At 26.7% G+C, this 16543-nt stretch overlaps 1 protein-coding gene across 1 annotated transcript; it reads right to left on the bottom strand.

Annotated features, from left to right (window-relative positions):
- Window positions 1-1497: 1497 nt before the first annotated feature.
- On the bottom strand, window positions 1498-13608 carry LOC136082284 (metabotropic glutamate receptor 3-like). Its single transcript, XM_065800988.1, has 4 exons — window positions 13430-13608; window positions 8159-8465; window positions 7140-7697; window positions 1498-3536 (listed from the first exon to the last, which is right to left on the bottom strand). The coding sequence occupies exons 2-4, from the start codon at window positions 8409-8411 to the stop codon at window positions 1846-1848; spliced, it is 2502 nt and encodes an 833-aa protein (XP_065657060.1). The 5' UTR covers window positions 8412-8465; window positions 13430-13608; the 3' UTR covers window positions 1498-1845.
- Between the last annotated feature and the right edge of the window lie 2935 nt (window positions 13609-16543).

Here is a 16543-nt window from a genome sequence, read left to right as displayed (position 1 = left end):
AGCAATTCATAGTTTATTATATCTTTGATATTTCACCAATTGCAAAGCATTACTTTTTCCAATCAATATCGGGTGTAGATGACGCAGCTGCTACTTAGCCAGAACTCAACCACTGATTTTTATTTGTTGGATTTTTCCCACTTTTTATCACCCTTTATGATTTTCCACAGAAACTCCTTTTTTTACCTTGCCAGATGAGAATTACATGTGTACATCCACTACATTTTTTTATTTGACATGTCGTACACAACCCATTTACAGACCTTAGGAAATTTTTCCTGTCTTAAAACAAATAGATATATATATATTTATATATATATATATATATATATATATTTTTTTTTATTTTAGGTGCCCCAAGAAGTCCTAACGGTCTTGTCACAGAGCACCGCGGAAGTGCATTTAACCAGGAAGTTCACGCCTCCTTCCTTACCGTGACGCGAAAAATTATCCAGACCTCGTTTCGAACCTGGATCTCCTGCTTATAAAGCAAGCGCTCTAACCACTGCGCCACGGCCGCACTAAAGTCAACATATATATATATATATATATATATATATATATATATATATATATATATATATATATATATATATATATATATATATATATATATGTATATATATATATATATATATATATATATATATATATATATATATATATATATATATATGTATATATATATATATATATATATATATATATATATATATATATATATACATATATATATATATATATATATATATATATATATATATATATATATATATATATATATATATATATATATATATATATATATGTTGACTGGATCATGAGTGAGTAAGAAATTGTAGAGAGAGAATGTGGAAAGGGTTGCGCAATTGAAACTTGTACTAGAAAAAATTTGGAACAAAATTTTAAAGGATTTATATATGCATCTGTATGCATCATTATAGTTTTTTCTTACATGATTCTCTTTTTCGATTGATTTCAGTAACAAAACAATACAATTATTTTTAACCTTTTATTTATTTTTGTTATATAATGAGTTCAAAATAAAAGAATTTCTCTTCTTATTTTAATTTTTTTAAATGCTTGAAAAAAATTTCAATTTATTTTCAAATTTAAATGTATTCACTTAAGAATCTCTGAAATAAGTGACTTTATATTTTTACCAGAGCTATATAGTATATATGATACTGTTACCAGGAATTAGCTAAATGCTCATGTTTATAATATAGTTTAATATTGCAACTCTGAATTTGATGCGTTACCACAATCTTCAGGCTAGTAGTAAAAAATTAATTTTGCTGATTTGTTCAGTGGACGTGGCGGTGTTATTGTTAAATTGTCATAACTATTAGCTAACTAAAAACAAATTAACAATAACGGTGTTATTGTAAATTTGTTTTTAGTTAGCTAATAGTTATATGCTTTAATTCTTGTTTAAAATATTTGTTTGTGTGATAATGTGCATCATTTATACATTAAAAAAGATAACCACTGTATATAAAATAACGTATATAAATCAACGTAGATAAAGTAACGTATATAAAAGAAAGAGTTAAATTGTTTTATGAAATAAGTTGTAAGTTATTTTTGAAAATATATTACATTTTTTGTTTTTCATAAAGATTTGATCAATTATCATCATTGATAGATTTTTTGTCATCATCGATAAACTTTACACGTTTTTGTGCTTAAACCAATCTTTTTGGTTGATCAGAAACGAATGTCATTGCGTTTATTTTGTTTTAGCCCTAAAACTATGAGGGTTAAGTTAATAAAAAAACAACAGTTTACTCATTAATAAAATATCCAATCTATAGATATCCAAAAAGCTAAAGAACTTTAACTCTAACAACCCATTTCGGAATTTGCATTTGTATTATAAATAATAACGTTGCGTACTACATTAAGAGTAGAACCATCTTCTAGAACTACTTTCTCAACAAAATTATGCAAAACATTTTCTGAAGAACAAGTATGAAAAAATTCAACACTGTTTAAACTCCGATTAAACAAAATATATATTATTTTTTTAGCATACAAAGTTATTAGCATGCTATAGCACGAAAATATATTAGTGCATAAAAACGCAACAACAGATTCGTGTGGATTAACACTGAAATAGAGGGGTAGGTATGAAAACCAAATAACGCAAACAATAAACATAGCGTACCCAATGTTCTGAGTTTCGTTAAAATTTTCGGGCAGTTTGCGAGCACGAAATGCCATGCATCCACTCACAATAGCCAATATAAAAAAGTATATCAATGAAATTAAAAAAATTGATTTTTCATTATCGCAGATAAGGTAAAACTCATTACTAATGGAGTTTGAAACAGTCTCCACCCTAGTTGGATAATATGCGTGCCAAACTATAACTGTTACTGTTTGTATTAAAACAAGTGAAAAAGTGAACGTAATTTGAAATTTATTTTCTAAAAATTTTGAAACTTTTGTAAACCTACCATTAAAAACACGAAGCAGTCGATACATTTTCACTACGACAAACGCAACTACAGTTGTTAGCAAGAAGCCGAACAACGACGTTCTTAACATGCATACTGCTGGAGTGGGTCTGTGAAAGTAAAAAAATGCAACGCAGAACAAGAGCTTAAGAGAAATTAACTGGATGCAAGACATCTCTCTATTAGAACTTTTAATAACTGGATTGTTCCAATGAATAAAAAACAAAATCAATACTAAAGTTGCAACCAGTACACCTGATATCGATCCGATAATAATTAATATTCCCGCTGTACTAAAAATACTTAAGCTTACTTCAGACAAATCAATGCACTGAGTTTGATTTAAATTTTCTAAAGATGTAATTGAACACTTTGTGCATTCATATTGATTGACAGAGCTTGAAATTGAACCATGAGGACATTTTACACAAATCCAGCAACATTTTGATATAGAAGAATTGACTCTGTATGTACCGGGCTCGCAATTCAGACTACAAACAGATTTTGGTTGTAAGTTATTTTTCCAAACAATAACGTTTTTGTTTATATCTAAAACTGCGGAGTTATTAAAAGTGTATTCCCAGAATCCAAACTTTGTAAAACTATTTTTATGTACAAAGATGTATTCATATGCAGGATAAAAAAAGTCTCCATTTTCATCAAATTTAACACGATAGTCACTTGTGTTAACAGTAAAACTTACATTAATTATGTGATTGTATAAAAGTTTGTAATCAATAGTGTCAGAAAGCGTAATGCATTTTTCAGAAGTACAATTTAAATAGCTATGCAATCCGTACGCTAAGGCATAGACAGCACCTACTACCTGATTTATATTTCGTTTTGGTAATGTACTGGTCAAATTAGGAGTACACGTTACATCATTCCAATTGTGCTTTTTTAAAAATTCTTCATACCATGGATTATAACAGTTTAAATTGCTTGTCAAATTAGAACTAAGAATTTTATTGCTGACAAAATCTACAGGGTCTCCTTTAAGTCGCAATAATATTATGTTGTGTGTTAGGTTGGGTGATGAGTATTTTAGAAAATCGTCTCCCCAAGATTCAGTTCCTAATAAAAAACAAACTTATAAAGAATTATAATTTAAATCATTAATACGAAAAATTTCATATAAATGTATTATATATATTTAATGTCAATTGGCAGCTAACTGGTTGCAATTCTAAAAATATTCTACAAATTAGTATCTGTTAGCAAAAATTAATTTTTAGATTTCTCAAATAAGACAACCATTTCTAAGATATTAATTTAGGATAGGAATTTCAGATTCTGGTGAGGAAGGCGGATAAGAGGGGGGGGGAATTATGCCTCCATTCCCTCCTGGATCCATCACTGATATATATCTGCTTGAATCCCTACCTTTACCAAATTCTGAAAGTCCTAAAATATCTTAGAAATTGAGACCTTTTTTTTTAAGAGACGCAAATGTATATATATATATATATACATATATATATATATATATATATATATATATATATATATATATATATATATATATATATATATATATATATATATATATAAATATATATGTATATATATATACATATATATATATATATATATATATATATATATATATATATATATATATATATATATATATATATATATATATATATATATATATATATGTATATATATATACATATATATACATACATATACATATACATGTATATATATATACATATATATATATATATATATATATATATATATATATATATATATATATATACATATATATACATACAAACATATACATATACATGTATATATATATATATATATATATATATATATATATATATATGTTGCAATTCTAAAAATAGTCTGCCAGTTAGTATCTGTCAGTAAAAATATATATATATGTATATATATATGTATATATATATGTATATATATATACATATATATATATATATATATATATATATATATATATATATATATATATATATATATATATATATATATGTTGCAATTCTAAAAATAGTCTGCCAGTTAGTATCTGTGAGTAAAAACCGGTTTTTAGATTTTTCTAATAAGACAACCATTGTCAACTATAATGCTGTATCGCCTTTGGTCAAAATTTTTGTAAAATCAAGTTTTGTTGATTATATGCCTCTCTCAAAGCTTTACTACTTTGAACATTAATTAACTTCATTTGAAATTTTTATCGTAAAGTTTCAATTTCAACAGAGAGTGGTACTGTAAACAATTTAATTTACTCAGCATGTTTCTTTATATCTACAAACCTTTTTGAAAATCTTGTTTTCAATTTAGTATAATAGATAGCGAATTCTGCTGTGTTTTCTGGATTCAGATCACCCAAGTATAGAAAAATTTCCAGTCCCTGGCTGCTGCTCACGCAAAGTTAATTTCAACTCAAAAGCTAGAATAAGGTTGTAAATTTTTCCTATTATATGATCCTCGCAGTTCTTTGTTAAGTTTATTGTAGTATTGGAGTCAACCAGAAATGAAAACTTTTTAATAAACTCCTTTTATTTTAGCTTTAGTTGATAATACTTGTTTATACTTTAAAAAAAAATCGATTATTTTTTGTCTTAAATCAAAAGTTCTTTTCTGTGTATTATTTCTTGAAAGTTATCTCATCTCAGTTTAATAAAACAGACTGCTATACTCAGAGTTGTTTTAATCAAGAAAAAACTCAAATAACCTACTTCCTAAATGAAAAACAAAATGGAGACTAGTAGTTGTAGTCCAAATCTAATAAACGGAAGATGGAGTGTGAGAGGGGAGTAGAGGTCTCCAAATAAAAGCATCAGTGGGCATTTTTTTACATAACTCGCTTAAAACAAGCTTAATATATTTTCTTTAAAGTCAAAACCAAAAAATCTTGTTCTTAAAATAGATAACTATATAGAATTTTTCTAGTTCACATGATAAATCAAAATTTAAACTAAAACGATCTACAACGTGTGAAAAGTCGGATTTATATAGATCTATATATCTAAAAAACATAAAAAAAAAAATAAATACAAAAAAAAAATACACACCCACAAATCATAATAAATACAACTAGTAAAAACAAAACAAAATTTCATTTCAATAATATTTAAAATATTTATGCATAAGAATCACAATGTTTATTTGTATCTTGCGTATTGTATCTTGCGTTTGTATATTTGTATCTTATACCCCAAGGTTCTCGATGATAAAAATTATTCAGTCTTTTACGAGTTCCCTATAACAATCTGTTTTAACAAATCCTTTATAATATATTTAACTAATGCTTCCTAAATTTTAAATTATTTCATTTTTAATTTTTTGAATTTTTCCTTCTCTTTTAACTAAGTGTTTTTTTTTTTTTTTGTTAAATGTATTTTAGGAGTATTTCAGTTGCAAGTATTTCAGTTTTCAAGAGACTTTAGAGGTTTTATAGATTTTGTAAAGTATTTTTTTAATTTAATCACAGTTCCCACAGGGTTTCATAGTTATATAACTTCTTTGAAGTTTGATAGAAATTTATGAACATTGATAAAAGTTTAAATTAAACGAAAGTTTCATAACAAAAATAATGTTGTTTTTCAACGCAATTCCCGAAAGGGTTTTATAGTTGTATAAGTTCTTTGAAAGTTGATTAATAAATATCTAAAACTTATTAAACCCTTTTGCTATTAAAGGTCATATAAGGAAAGGAAGAAAATTCTTCGATTTTTACTATAAATCTATTGAAGAGCTAAAAAATATCGTAACAAAGTATCGTGATTCAATAACAACGTATCGCAGTTCTGGAACAATGTTTCGTAACTTGCTAAAAAAGAATCCTACAGAGAAACGCCCTTTTCAAAACTTTGTTTCAAAGCGGCGTTTCTCTGAGGGATTCTTTTTTAAGACGTTACGAAATGATGAATGTTCAGATTGTCGTTGACTAGTTTATTTGGAGCTGTGTTTTCTTTTCTGTCGATTGTTCTCAGATCTTAAAATCAAGCTTACAATTGATAGAAGTAGCAATTGTAAAAATATCAACTGTTCTAGTTTTTGATGAATTGTTAATTAAGCACATTCGTGCTGTCGTTACTTGGTTTGAACTGGAAAATTGGTTGATCAAACTAGAAACAAATGACAAGGAAACAAAAGAAAAAACTAGTACAAAAGACTCAGCACTGAAATAATTTTTTATAAAAAATTATTTCAATTGTGTAGTTTCTTGCAGAATGGAACCTAAGCCCTTCGTGGCACTGAGGATCAATTTTTTTGACCAAACAATGGAAATATTTTGGTATAAGTCGAATTGTTTGGAATGTACGACTCATGTCTAGAATATTATTTACAACGTATTTAAAAAAAGGAAAATCATAATTAATGCTTATGCACAACAATTCAAAATGAGCTAACTAATCTGATTGGTGATGCTGTCTTACAAAAAGTTATAAGAAACAAAATGCAAACAAGATGTAAACAAGATGTAAACAAGATGTAAACAAGATGTAAACAAGATGTAAAAAGATGTAAACAAGCTTTGTTTAAAATTTTCAAAAATTAAAAAGTTTAAGTTAATTGTTTAAGTAGTTTAATTTTATTAACAAATGGTTCATTAAGTAATGAAACTAAATTATTTGTCTTTTATTCATACTATGTTATTAGTATTTATGAAGGTAAAACATAAAAATAAATTTTTACCTATCCAGGTAATATTGCTAAAACCACGTGATATACTTTTTGAAATTATTGTTGTTGCATATATTCCGTCGCACCATAGAAGTACAACATGCGAATTTCGTTCAATACCACTTAAAATAATATCTATTTCGTTTCCTGAAAAATTTACGTCAAAGGTTATATCAGTTGAAAAGCAAATATTCTTTTCCGTTGCGGCTCTGAGAACTTCATCGCGACCAAAGCGACCATAATCATTCCTGGATGTAATCAAAGAAATATAAGTCCACTGGAAAAACTCAATTAACCCAACAAGCGCTTTTGCTTGGTTTGCATCTGAAGGGACGGTACGAAAAAAGTTACGATATACAGAACGTTGTGATAATGACATACTTGTTGATGAGTAAGAAACTTGTGGGACATAGTCCGATAACAACATTGTACTCACGGCAACACTTAAAGAGCTTGAGGCTGGTCCTACTACCCCACTTAGAACAGAATTTCGTTTATTATTTAACAAAAAATCCAAAGCGTAGTCACATGCGCATAAGATATCATTTCGTGAATCTCGAATTTCATATCCTTAAATAAAACGTTAGAGCTTAAAAGCTTAAACTTATAAAATTTCAAACTATATAAAGAATAAATAATAAACAGAGTTAAATAATGGGTTGTGAAATAAAAAATAAAATTTAAAATTTGCAAACTTTTCTATTTTTTGATAAAATATTATGTTTGTAAAATAAGTTAGCGTAAACATTTACTATTTATGATTGTAACTGTTATTATATTGAAATGTAGATAATAAATGTTTAGTACCGTAAATCTTTGCGCATTAGTACAACAGCTTTATCTTTTTTTTTTGTGTTGTTGTTCTTGTTGTTGTTGTTATTGTTGTTGTTGTTATGTTTTATATTAAAATAAAATGCGTTATGAAAGTTGATGAACGGAAAAGCCTAAAATTTTATTTGTTTTAGTTTTCAACATTTCTTACAATAAATCACTCTCTCCGTATAAAAAGTTTACTATAAAATAAATTTAACCTATTTTAATGCCTGGTAGTATGTCTTTGCTTTCATTAATTTCTTGAACAGCTAACATCATTGAAGAAACTAATAATATAGGTGATTCACTAAGAATATCTTGTTGATGAAGCGGAAAGATTCCTCCGAAAAAATATGTTGTATTTGTAGATCGACGCAACTTGGCATCCGATTTTCCACAATTTTGAACAGGGTAGAGAATTGCAATATTAATCAGTTGAAAACAATAGTAACAAGTTATAAAATACGACATAACGCCATAAATTAGGACAATTTAAGTAATATGCTGATAGAAGCTTTTGTTATCCTAAAAATTCAATGCTAAAGTAGTACCTATCCTATATATCCTAAAAAATTCAAAGCTAACGTAGTATTCATATTAGTTTGAGTGCGTGTGTTAGTATAAGTATGTTACTCGCACTAACTAGAGTACAATACTCCAAGTATTACAGTAAATTATACAATAATAAAACACTCTCGCTTATTTGGAACGTCATAGTGCACAATATTAAAACGTTTTCCATTACGTTTATCACTTTACTTTCTTCATTTTTAGATATTTACATAGACTGTACATACTCTACATACATTTCTCATATTTACATAGACTATTGGTTTTACTCTGAGATTACATATTTACATAGACTATTGGCTTTACTCTGAGGTTACATATTTACATAGACTATTGGCTTTACTCTGAGGTTAGTAAAGTCCGTTGTAGTCAAATAACGAACACAAAAAAATTATGTTGAGACAAACATTGATAAATAAGAAGTATAATATTTGTACTAATAATATCTTACTTTCGTTATTGTATGTTATTTTTATTTATATTTATACGCAGTGCCATACGAAGCTAAAACGGCGCCAGGGGCCTGAGAACACCCACTAAAAATGGCCCTGCCACTCACCCTCATAAAAATAACCTACCATTAAAAGTGATTTCCCTTCTCCAAAAAACTAATTTAGTAACTTCTAATAACATTTACAGGCTGTGGTTTGAACCTTTAAGAGATAATAATAAAAAAATTGAAAATGACCCCAGTAAGTATCTATAAACTTAATATACACCAAGTTCAACAATTCATGTTTAAAATAAAACATGGGTTTTCTCCTATTGTATTTCAGTCTTACTTTAGTGAAATCTCGCACAAGTATCCTACTAAATTTTAAATTAACAACTTTATTGTACCAAAAACTAATTTAAAACTAAGTTCTTACCAAATCCAATACCGTGGACCGTTTCTATGGGAACACTTTTCAAAATTTATTACAATTAAAAATAATATTCAAAACATCTCTTTGGAACAATTCAGGAAAGAATCTAAAGTCTCTTATTACAAAATGACTTTGATTTAAAATATCTCTTTTAATATAAATACATAGATAATATAAATTATTTAAAAAAATAGTTATCAACACTACTTCTCTTTTATTGCAGTTTTATTTTTATTTAATATTTTTGTTAAAAAACTTTAATACTTTTATGTTGTTAATCTTTGATATATTTTATGGTATATTTCAATACTAATATTTATTTTAATATTTATATTATAACTAACGTGTGTAAAATTCTTATTACGTATTTAGTTACTTTTCATTTTCGTATATAAACTGACGATTTTTTCAATGTAAATGGGGCTCGATGATAAGACAATTTATGTCTTCTGCTTGCTCCAGCTCTCTTATTTATTAACACGATTTATTTCATTGTAAACTTTAATATACGGCAAATAATAATAATAATAAAATAAAATAAAAAAAAACTTGATAGTGCTAATTAAAAAGTTTAATGGGATAAAACTGGCCAAAATTTATTTTATCTCCAACGAAAAACAACCATTGAGTCTAAGTCAGTCACAGAAGAGAATTAGCCTGGTTGAAAATGAGCTAGCCGGCGAATAGCTAGCTAGTCGCTACCTATGGGCAAAAGACGTAATTAAGACGTATAAAGTACGTGGTAGTATGTATTATAGACATTTTAAACACTTATTTTTTTATGTAGCTATCTTTTTCCCACTGGAAATATTCAAGATTGAACGTCTGTTTTAAATAGTCAGAGAGCAATAAAAATCAAAACAGCAATATATAATTACATTGTAAATAAATAAGTCAAGTTTATTCGTAAAAGTTAATTGTCAGTATAGGTAAAAAACTGGACCTAGGACCTAGGCTAGAAGCTTGCGATACACCTAAAGTTATTAAAAATACAGAAGAATACTATTTATCAAAAACATCTTGTTGAAAATGTAATAATATTATATAAAGTTTATGGAAAAAGTCAGCGCGTAAAAATTTGTAAAAGGTTTTTGGTATGTCAAAAGCAACAGTCATTGCCTTACTGCTTTAATTTAGCGTACGGTAAAACCATAATATTTTTACTCTTAACAAAATAAAAATAAAACAAAAAGATCCTAAACTATATTGATTGCTAAACATTAATCTCTTTTTTCTAAATAGTGATATTAAAGAATCTTTTAAAACTATGAATTTTGAATTTAAAAAAATCCAATGAAAATTTAAGTCAATAAAGCAACTCTAAGCATTGATAAAAGTATATAAAATAAGTAAATACTGATAAAATTATTATAGAATAAGTATTATAGAAGTAGAAGCAAAATAAATTAAAAAATGACGGAAAAATTGTCAGAAATTTTTATTGAGTAATTATATATGATATTTTAAGCTGCTATTTACACACATTTCATCATATATTATACATATAAACATATGGATGTTAAAGGAATATCTTTATAATACTTTGTGTAGCCACCTTTTTACTTTAACTAGTGTCTACACTCAATCTGGCATATTTTTAATAAACTTGCTACATATGTTGTAGACGTTCTATGAGAACTGATTTGTTGGTTATTGGGACTTCACAACTTTTATTCATGAGTTAACCCCAAAGTGAAGGCTCTATGAAATTTATATCAGGGAAACTCCATGGCCATGGGAGTACCTAAATGTCATTTATTGTCATCTAATGCGCGCAGTGGAACATTTTTTGCTGCGTTCTGCTAAAAAATAGCTTTTTTTATTTAGAGCTTCAAACGGATACTGAGCAATTTAATGTCCTTTTCTATATTCACTGTCCTTTGTACAAAGTGCAAACAATTTGTCCTTTTGGTGGATGTTGCACCACACCATACTCTTAGTGGGAAAATTTGCTGTCTGATAGATGCAGTTTTACCTAAACTCCTCTTTTGGTCTTCTTCTCGACTTGTCTTTACACCTTCATTTTCCAAAATAACACCAGTTTTTGTACATAAAGCCCTTCTGTCAGACTGGCACAGCTTTAAAACTTTGCTTTCAGTCTGTAGAGTTGTTATGCTCATACGGCCACATTTTCTAGTCCTCTTTGCCTCAAGACTCGCCTTCATCAAGTGCTTTCTTCATTCTGCACACTAATGAGTTTGATACCTTCAATTTATTTACTATAGTTCTTTTTTTGAACAGCGCGCCAGCCGTGGCCTAGAAGTTAGAGTTCCGACTCAGAACCAAGACGTCCGAAATTTGATGCCAGCTCTGCGTCAATAATTAACATTGGTAAGAAAGGATGCGTGAACTTCCTAGTTATATGCTCTTCCGCGGTGCTCAGTGGTAAGACCGTAAGGATTCTGGGATCGCTTTGATAACCAGAAACAAAAAAGCAAAAAATTCAAGATATATTTTCATCAGTTAGCTCGCTTTTTTGCAAGTCGTTAATTTCTTATGATTAGATCTTGTAACTTTAGAAAAACATTTTCTGTTTATAATACTTATGTATATACTTATATACTTACAGAACTGAAAAAATTGTAAGAAATCAGAGATATAAACATTGTTTTGAGATTATTCGATCCTAAAAACTAAGGTCCGGTGTTAAGACTTTAAATTTTAATCTGGTGTCCGGTATGCATTCAGCTTTGTCTTGAGTTTTCTTTTATTACCTAAAAATTTATAATTTTTGATAAAATTGGCTTTTTTTAGACCATACATAGGAAAAATGAGTGATCACAGCTGCAGAAAAAAAGGAGCACATTCAAGTTTTATTAAAAAGTACATAAATGAATCAGACAAAAGCATTCTTCTGCCTGACCCATTTCTGTATTTTTTCACTATAGCAAATTTCTTAATTATTGACATAGAGCTGGCGTCAAATTTCGGACGTCTTGGTTCTGAGTCAGAACTTTAACCTCTGGGCCACGGCAGGCGCACCGTTCAAAAAAAAAAAAAAAAATAGAGCATAAAAATAACCGTCGCTAAACTATTGTAATTCTTTAAACTCTTTTAAGTTTTTAAAATAAACTAAATTTTTTTTTAAAGCTGCAGAAGAATTTTTTGAAAATTAAATTATTTTATCAGTTTTTGTTTTACATTTTCGTTTGAGTTAATTACATATCTAAGTATCTAATACAAGTTTCTATAATTTATAATCTTTCATAAAAAATGATTATTTCGACAATAAAAATATTAAGATAAGCACGTTTTCAATAATTTAAAAAGTAATTAAAAGATGTCTGGCAAACCACTTTGACAAAAATGCTTTCTAGGCCACAGCTATTAATATAGATTTCTTTAAGAACTCTCTCTCTTAAAAAAAAGTTGAATCTTTAAAGGATTGTGAATAGATTATTTCGGTTGTCACAAAATTTCGAGTTACTAAATTTTTGTACGTGTAATACTTTACGTTTACAAACGGTAACATTTTTGCTTCTTTTGAGGTTGCAGCAAATATTAGGCAAAAATATTTATTGAACCCATTAATATCTCACGGCGAGAAATAAAGCCCCATTTAAAAAAAAACAGCAAAATGTGTAATTTTTTTTGTTTATTAAAAAGTTTTTCTTTCTTATCTTTTATTTAACTGTTTTAAATTATTTTTATTTTTTTAAAAAATGATTATTTAATTTGGTTTTAAGAAGAACGTTTTTTTACATAGTAAAATTTAAACTGCTATCAATTTTTTATGCTATTAATTTTTTATTTACATCTTTTGACTTGCGTTGTGACCCAATCCCCAACCGGTCGGGAATATTAAAAGAAAACAGATATTAAATTTTTAATGAAACTTTAAATCTATTGATAAATCCCATTTAAATTGTCACAAATATGGTTTTTTTATTTATTTTTTCTCGTTTTTTTTAATGATGGAATATGTTTTTAGTAAGTCTTACAAAAATTTAAAATTAGACATATCTTGAAAATTAAAACAAAGAATTTTCCAACTCTCAGCAGTAATTATATTTGAAAACAATATCCCATAAATAAACACAAAGTTCCACTTACAAAAAGATAATTTTAAAATCTCAATCGTTTAAATGAACTTTTCTTCAAGTATCTACCCAGCTAAAGTAGTTTATAATTAAAAATTGAAACTTCAGTTTTTTGGACCAAATTCACATGCAATTTTAGATGAACGTATCTTTTTTATTATAACTCCTGAAAATATAAAAAGGAATTCAAATAGAAGTTATTGTTTTAATTAACGAAAAAAAACAAAACCCTAATACTTTAAAAGACGCTCCTTTGAATTTTTATTCAATTCATTTCATCATTTAAGAAAAATAAATTTTTATTGATGATGAATTGTTAGTATAGAAATGTTATTAATGCGTATATTTATTTAATTTAATTTATTTTATATTTATTTAATTTAATACAATTTTGGTAGTTACAGTATTGATTCTGTTATCACCTGGATATGAACAATGCTTTTTCTTTTTATAATTAGAATAACAAAAGAGATTTTTTTTTTTAAAAAAAAAAAAAGCAAATTTTTGTGCAGAAAGTTGCAAAAAAAAAATTTTTATGATCTTCAAAATTATAACAAAATAAAAAACGATTAAAAAATTTATATTTAATTTAAGAATGGTAAATCTAGATGCAGGTTAGACAACTGATATAAAATATAAAATTCGGATTTTTCTATTTATAAGAGAAAATAAAAACTTTAAACTTTTTTACTACAGTCTATCACATGTTGTAGAAGCCTGTATGGTTCTCCCACGTAGAGCGATTCCAGTTACTTCAAAATTCTCTTGATTCAAGCATTATCTCACATGATAAGGAAACCTAATTCTTGAGTCAAATATAAAAAGTAAAGAATAATAAAAAACTTTTTTTATACTGTTGTATTTTGATATTGAATAATTTGTAAGATATTTTTGTAAATTAATTCTACATACAATTCGAGCGTAAAAATAAAACAAATATCTTCTATTTTCTCACCTCAGTTTTGTTTATGATAAACAATTCAAATCTGTAATATGCTCAATCTGAAACAAAAAATGTTTAGAATTTGATGAAACAAACGAGTGGACATTCAATCAACATTAGTATTTAAGCACTTCCTCATGGCATAAATAAGTAATAGTAGGTTTGTAGGAAATAGGTAGTATAGTAGGTATTAGGTAGGTAAATAAATATGATTTTAGTAGGAATTAGGTAATAAGGAAATAAATAGTAGGTTAGGAAATAAATAGTAGGTTAGGAAATAAATAGTAAGTTAGTAGGAATTAGGTAGGTTAGTAGAAAATAGGTAGGTAAATAAATAGGAGGTAGGTATATACTTGGTAGGTAGACAGTAAGTTGGTTGGTTGTTTGTAGGTTGGCTAGACCTAATAGGTATATGATCGCACCATTTATGCTCTTTAAGACTGTAGAACCAATTTTAAGTTTTCTCCCAGTTATTATAACTGTTTACATGACTTTTAAACAATCTTGAAAAAAAATTTGTAGTACATTATATTACTAATGAAAATTTGTAGTACATTATATTACTAATGAAAATTTGTAGTACATTATATTACTAATGAAAAGTTGTAGTACATTATATTACTAATGAAAATTTGTAGTACATTATATTACTAATGAAAATTTGTAGTACATTATATTACTAATGAAAATTTGTAGTACATTATATTACTAATGAAAATTTGTAGTACATTATATTACTAATGAAAATTTGTAGTACATTATATTACTAATGAAAATTTGTAGTACATTATATTACTAATGAAAATTTGTAGTACATTATATTACTAATGAAAATTTGTAGTACATTATATTACTAATGAAAATTTGTAGTACATTATATTACTAATGAAAATAAGCAGTAGTTTCACATGCAAAAATTTAAAATGTCAAACTTTTTTTTTCATGCTTTCCAAAATGCACGTTAGGCATTCAGTTTGTTTGTACCAAAAAATGTAAAGAATGACATTTATTACTTTACTTTCTTATCTTTATTATTCTCAACTGTATAGCTTTAATTGTATCGCTAATTAAAAAGTTTAACTTATTAATAACTCTAAAGAAATTCTGTTTTCTTGAACAGTTTGAATAATAGCAAAATTTGCTTTTGTATTTATCACAAATAATGATAGACACTAATTGATCGAGACTGGTGTGTGTGAATAAGTTACTATTATTGATTCTGTAGATAGACGTAGTTAAGTTGGAGCTGATGAAACCTGTGAACATATTGAATAGAAGCATAAACAACTGTAAATAGATAAAGCAGATTAAAGGGGAATAAAATATTCTCGTTATTTGCAACTTTGATTTGTCAACTTTATTTATGTGTAGCAGAAATAAGGATGCGTTTTGAAATTCTTCAATAATTTGCAGACGAATGAAACATTTACCGTAATTAAAATGCTTTGAATAAAAAAGTTTTAACTGAAGCTAAAGGAAAGCATTTTTAGATATATTGCTGCATAGTGTGTAGGTATATTATTCATCTTATAAATGACGTAGAACCTTTTTAACATGCATAAGAAGTATAAACTATGGGAAACTTAAGAAAATCTATGCTAAACAAAAACATGCATGCAGGACTATATTTGGGGTTAACAGAACTGTTAACGAAGAATTTCTATTAAAGAAAATTAATTAAAATCCATTCAATGTTTATAAGCTTGTATATATGCAAAGTAACGCTTTTCATTTTTAAATCAAAACACGGTTTATCTCCAAATATCTCTTACTCTTACTTTACCAAAATTTCTCATAAAATTTTCCATCAATAATTATATTTTTCCATGATCTCGTTAAAAACTCAATTCATTTCAAATTCAATGTCGTAGACTATTAAGAGAAATTTCTTTCAAAACATTATTAAAAATAAAACTCTTCTTAACTTCTTTTAAGAAAAATTCAAAAGAGAATGAAAACGTTTTTGAGTAGAAAATAACTTTAAATTTAAATATTTCATTCAAAACAAGATCTAAAAAACAAAATAACTAAACTGAAAAAGTCATCATTACTCAATGATTTTTGTCTTGATTATCTGACTTTTATTTCGTATAAAAATCAAACAATTTATGCTAATGCTAATTGTTGATACCGTAAATTTGGGTAACTTAGCGCAAAAAGTTGAAATTTTCTGCTTTGTGTTTC

The sequence above is a fragment of the Hydra vulgaris genome, chromosome 07, assembly GCF_038396675.1.
Source record: "Hydra vulgaris chromosome 07, alternate assembly HydraT2T_AEP".
In the NCBI taxonomy this organism is placed as follows: Eukaryota; Metazoa; Cnidaria; class Hydrozoa; order Anthoathecata; family Hydridae; genus Hydra; species Hydra vulgaris.
The sequence above is the reverse complement of the archived record's forward strand: the minus strand, read 5'-3'. Positions and strand labels throughout refer to the sequence as shown.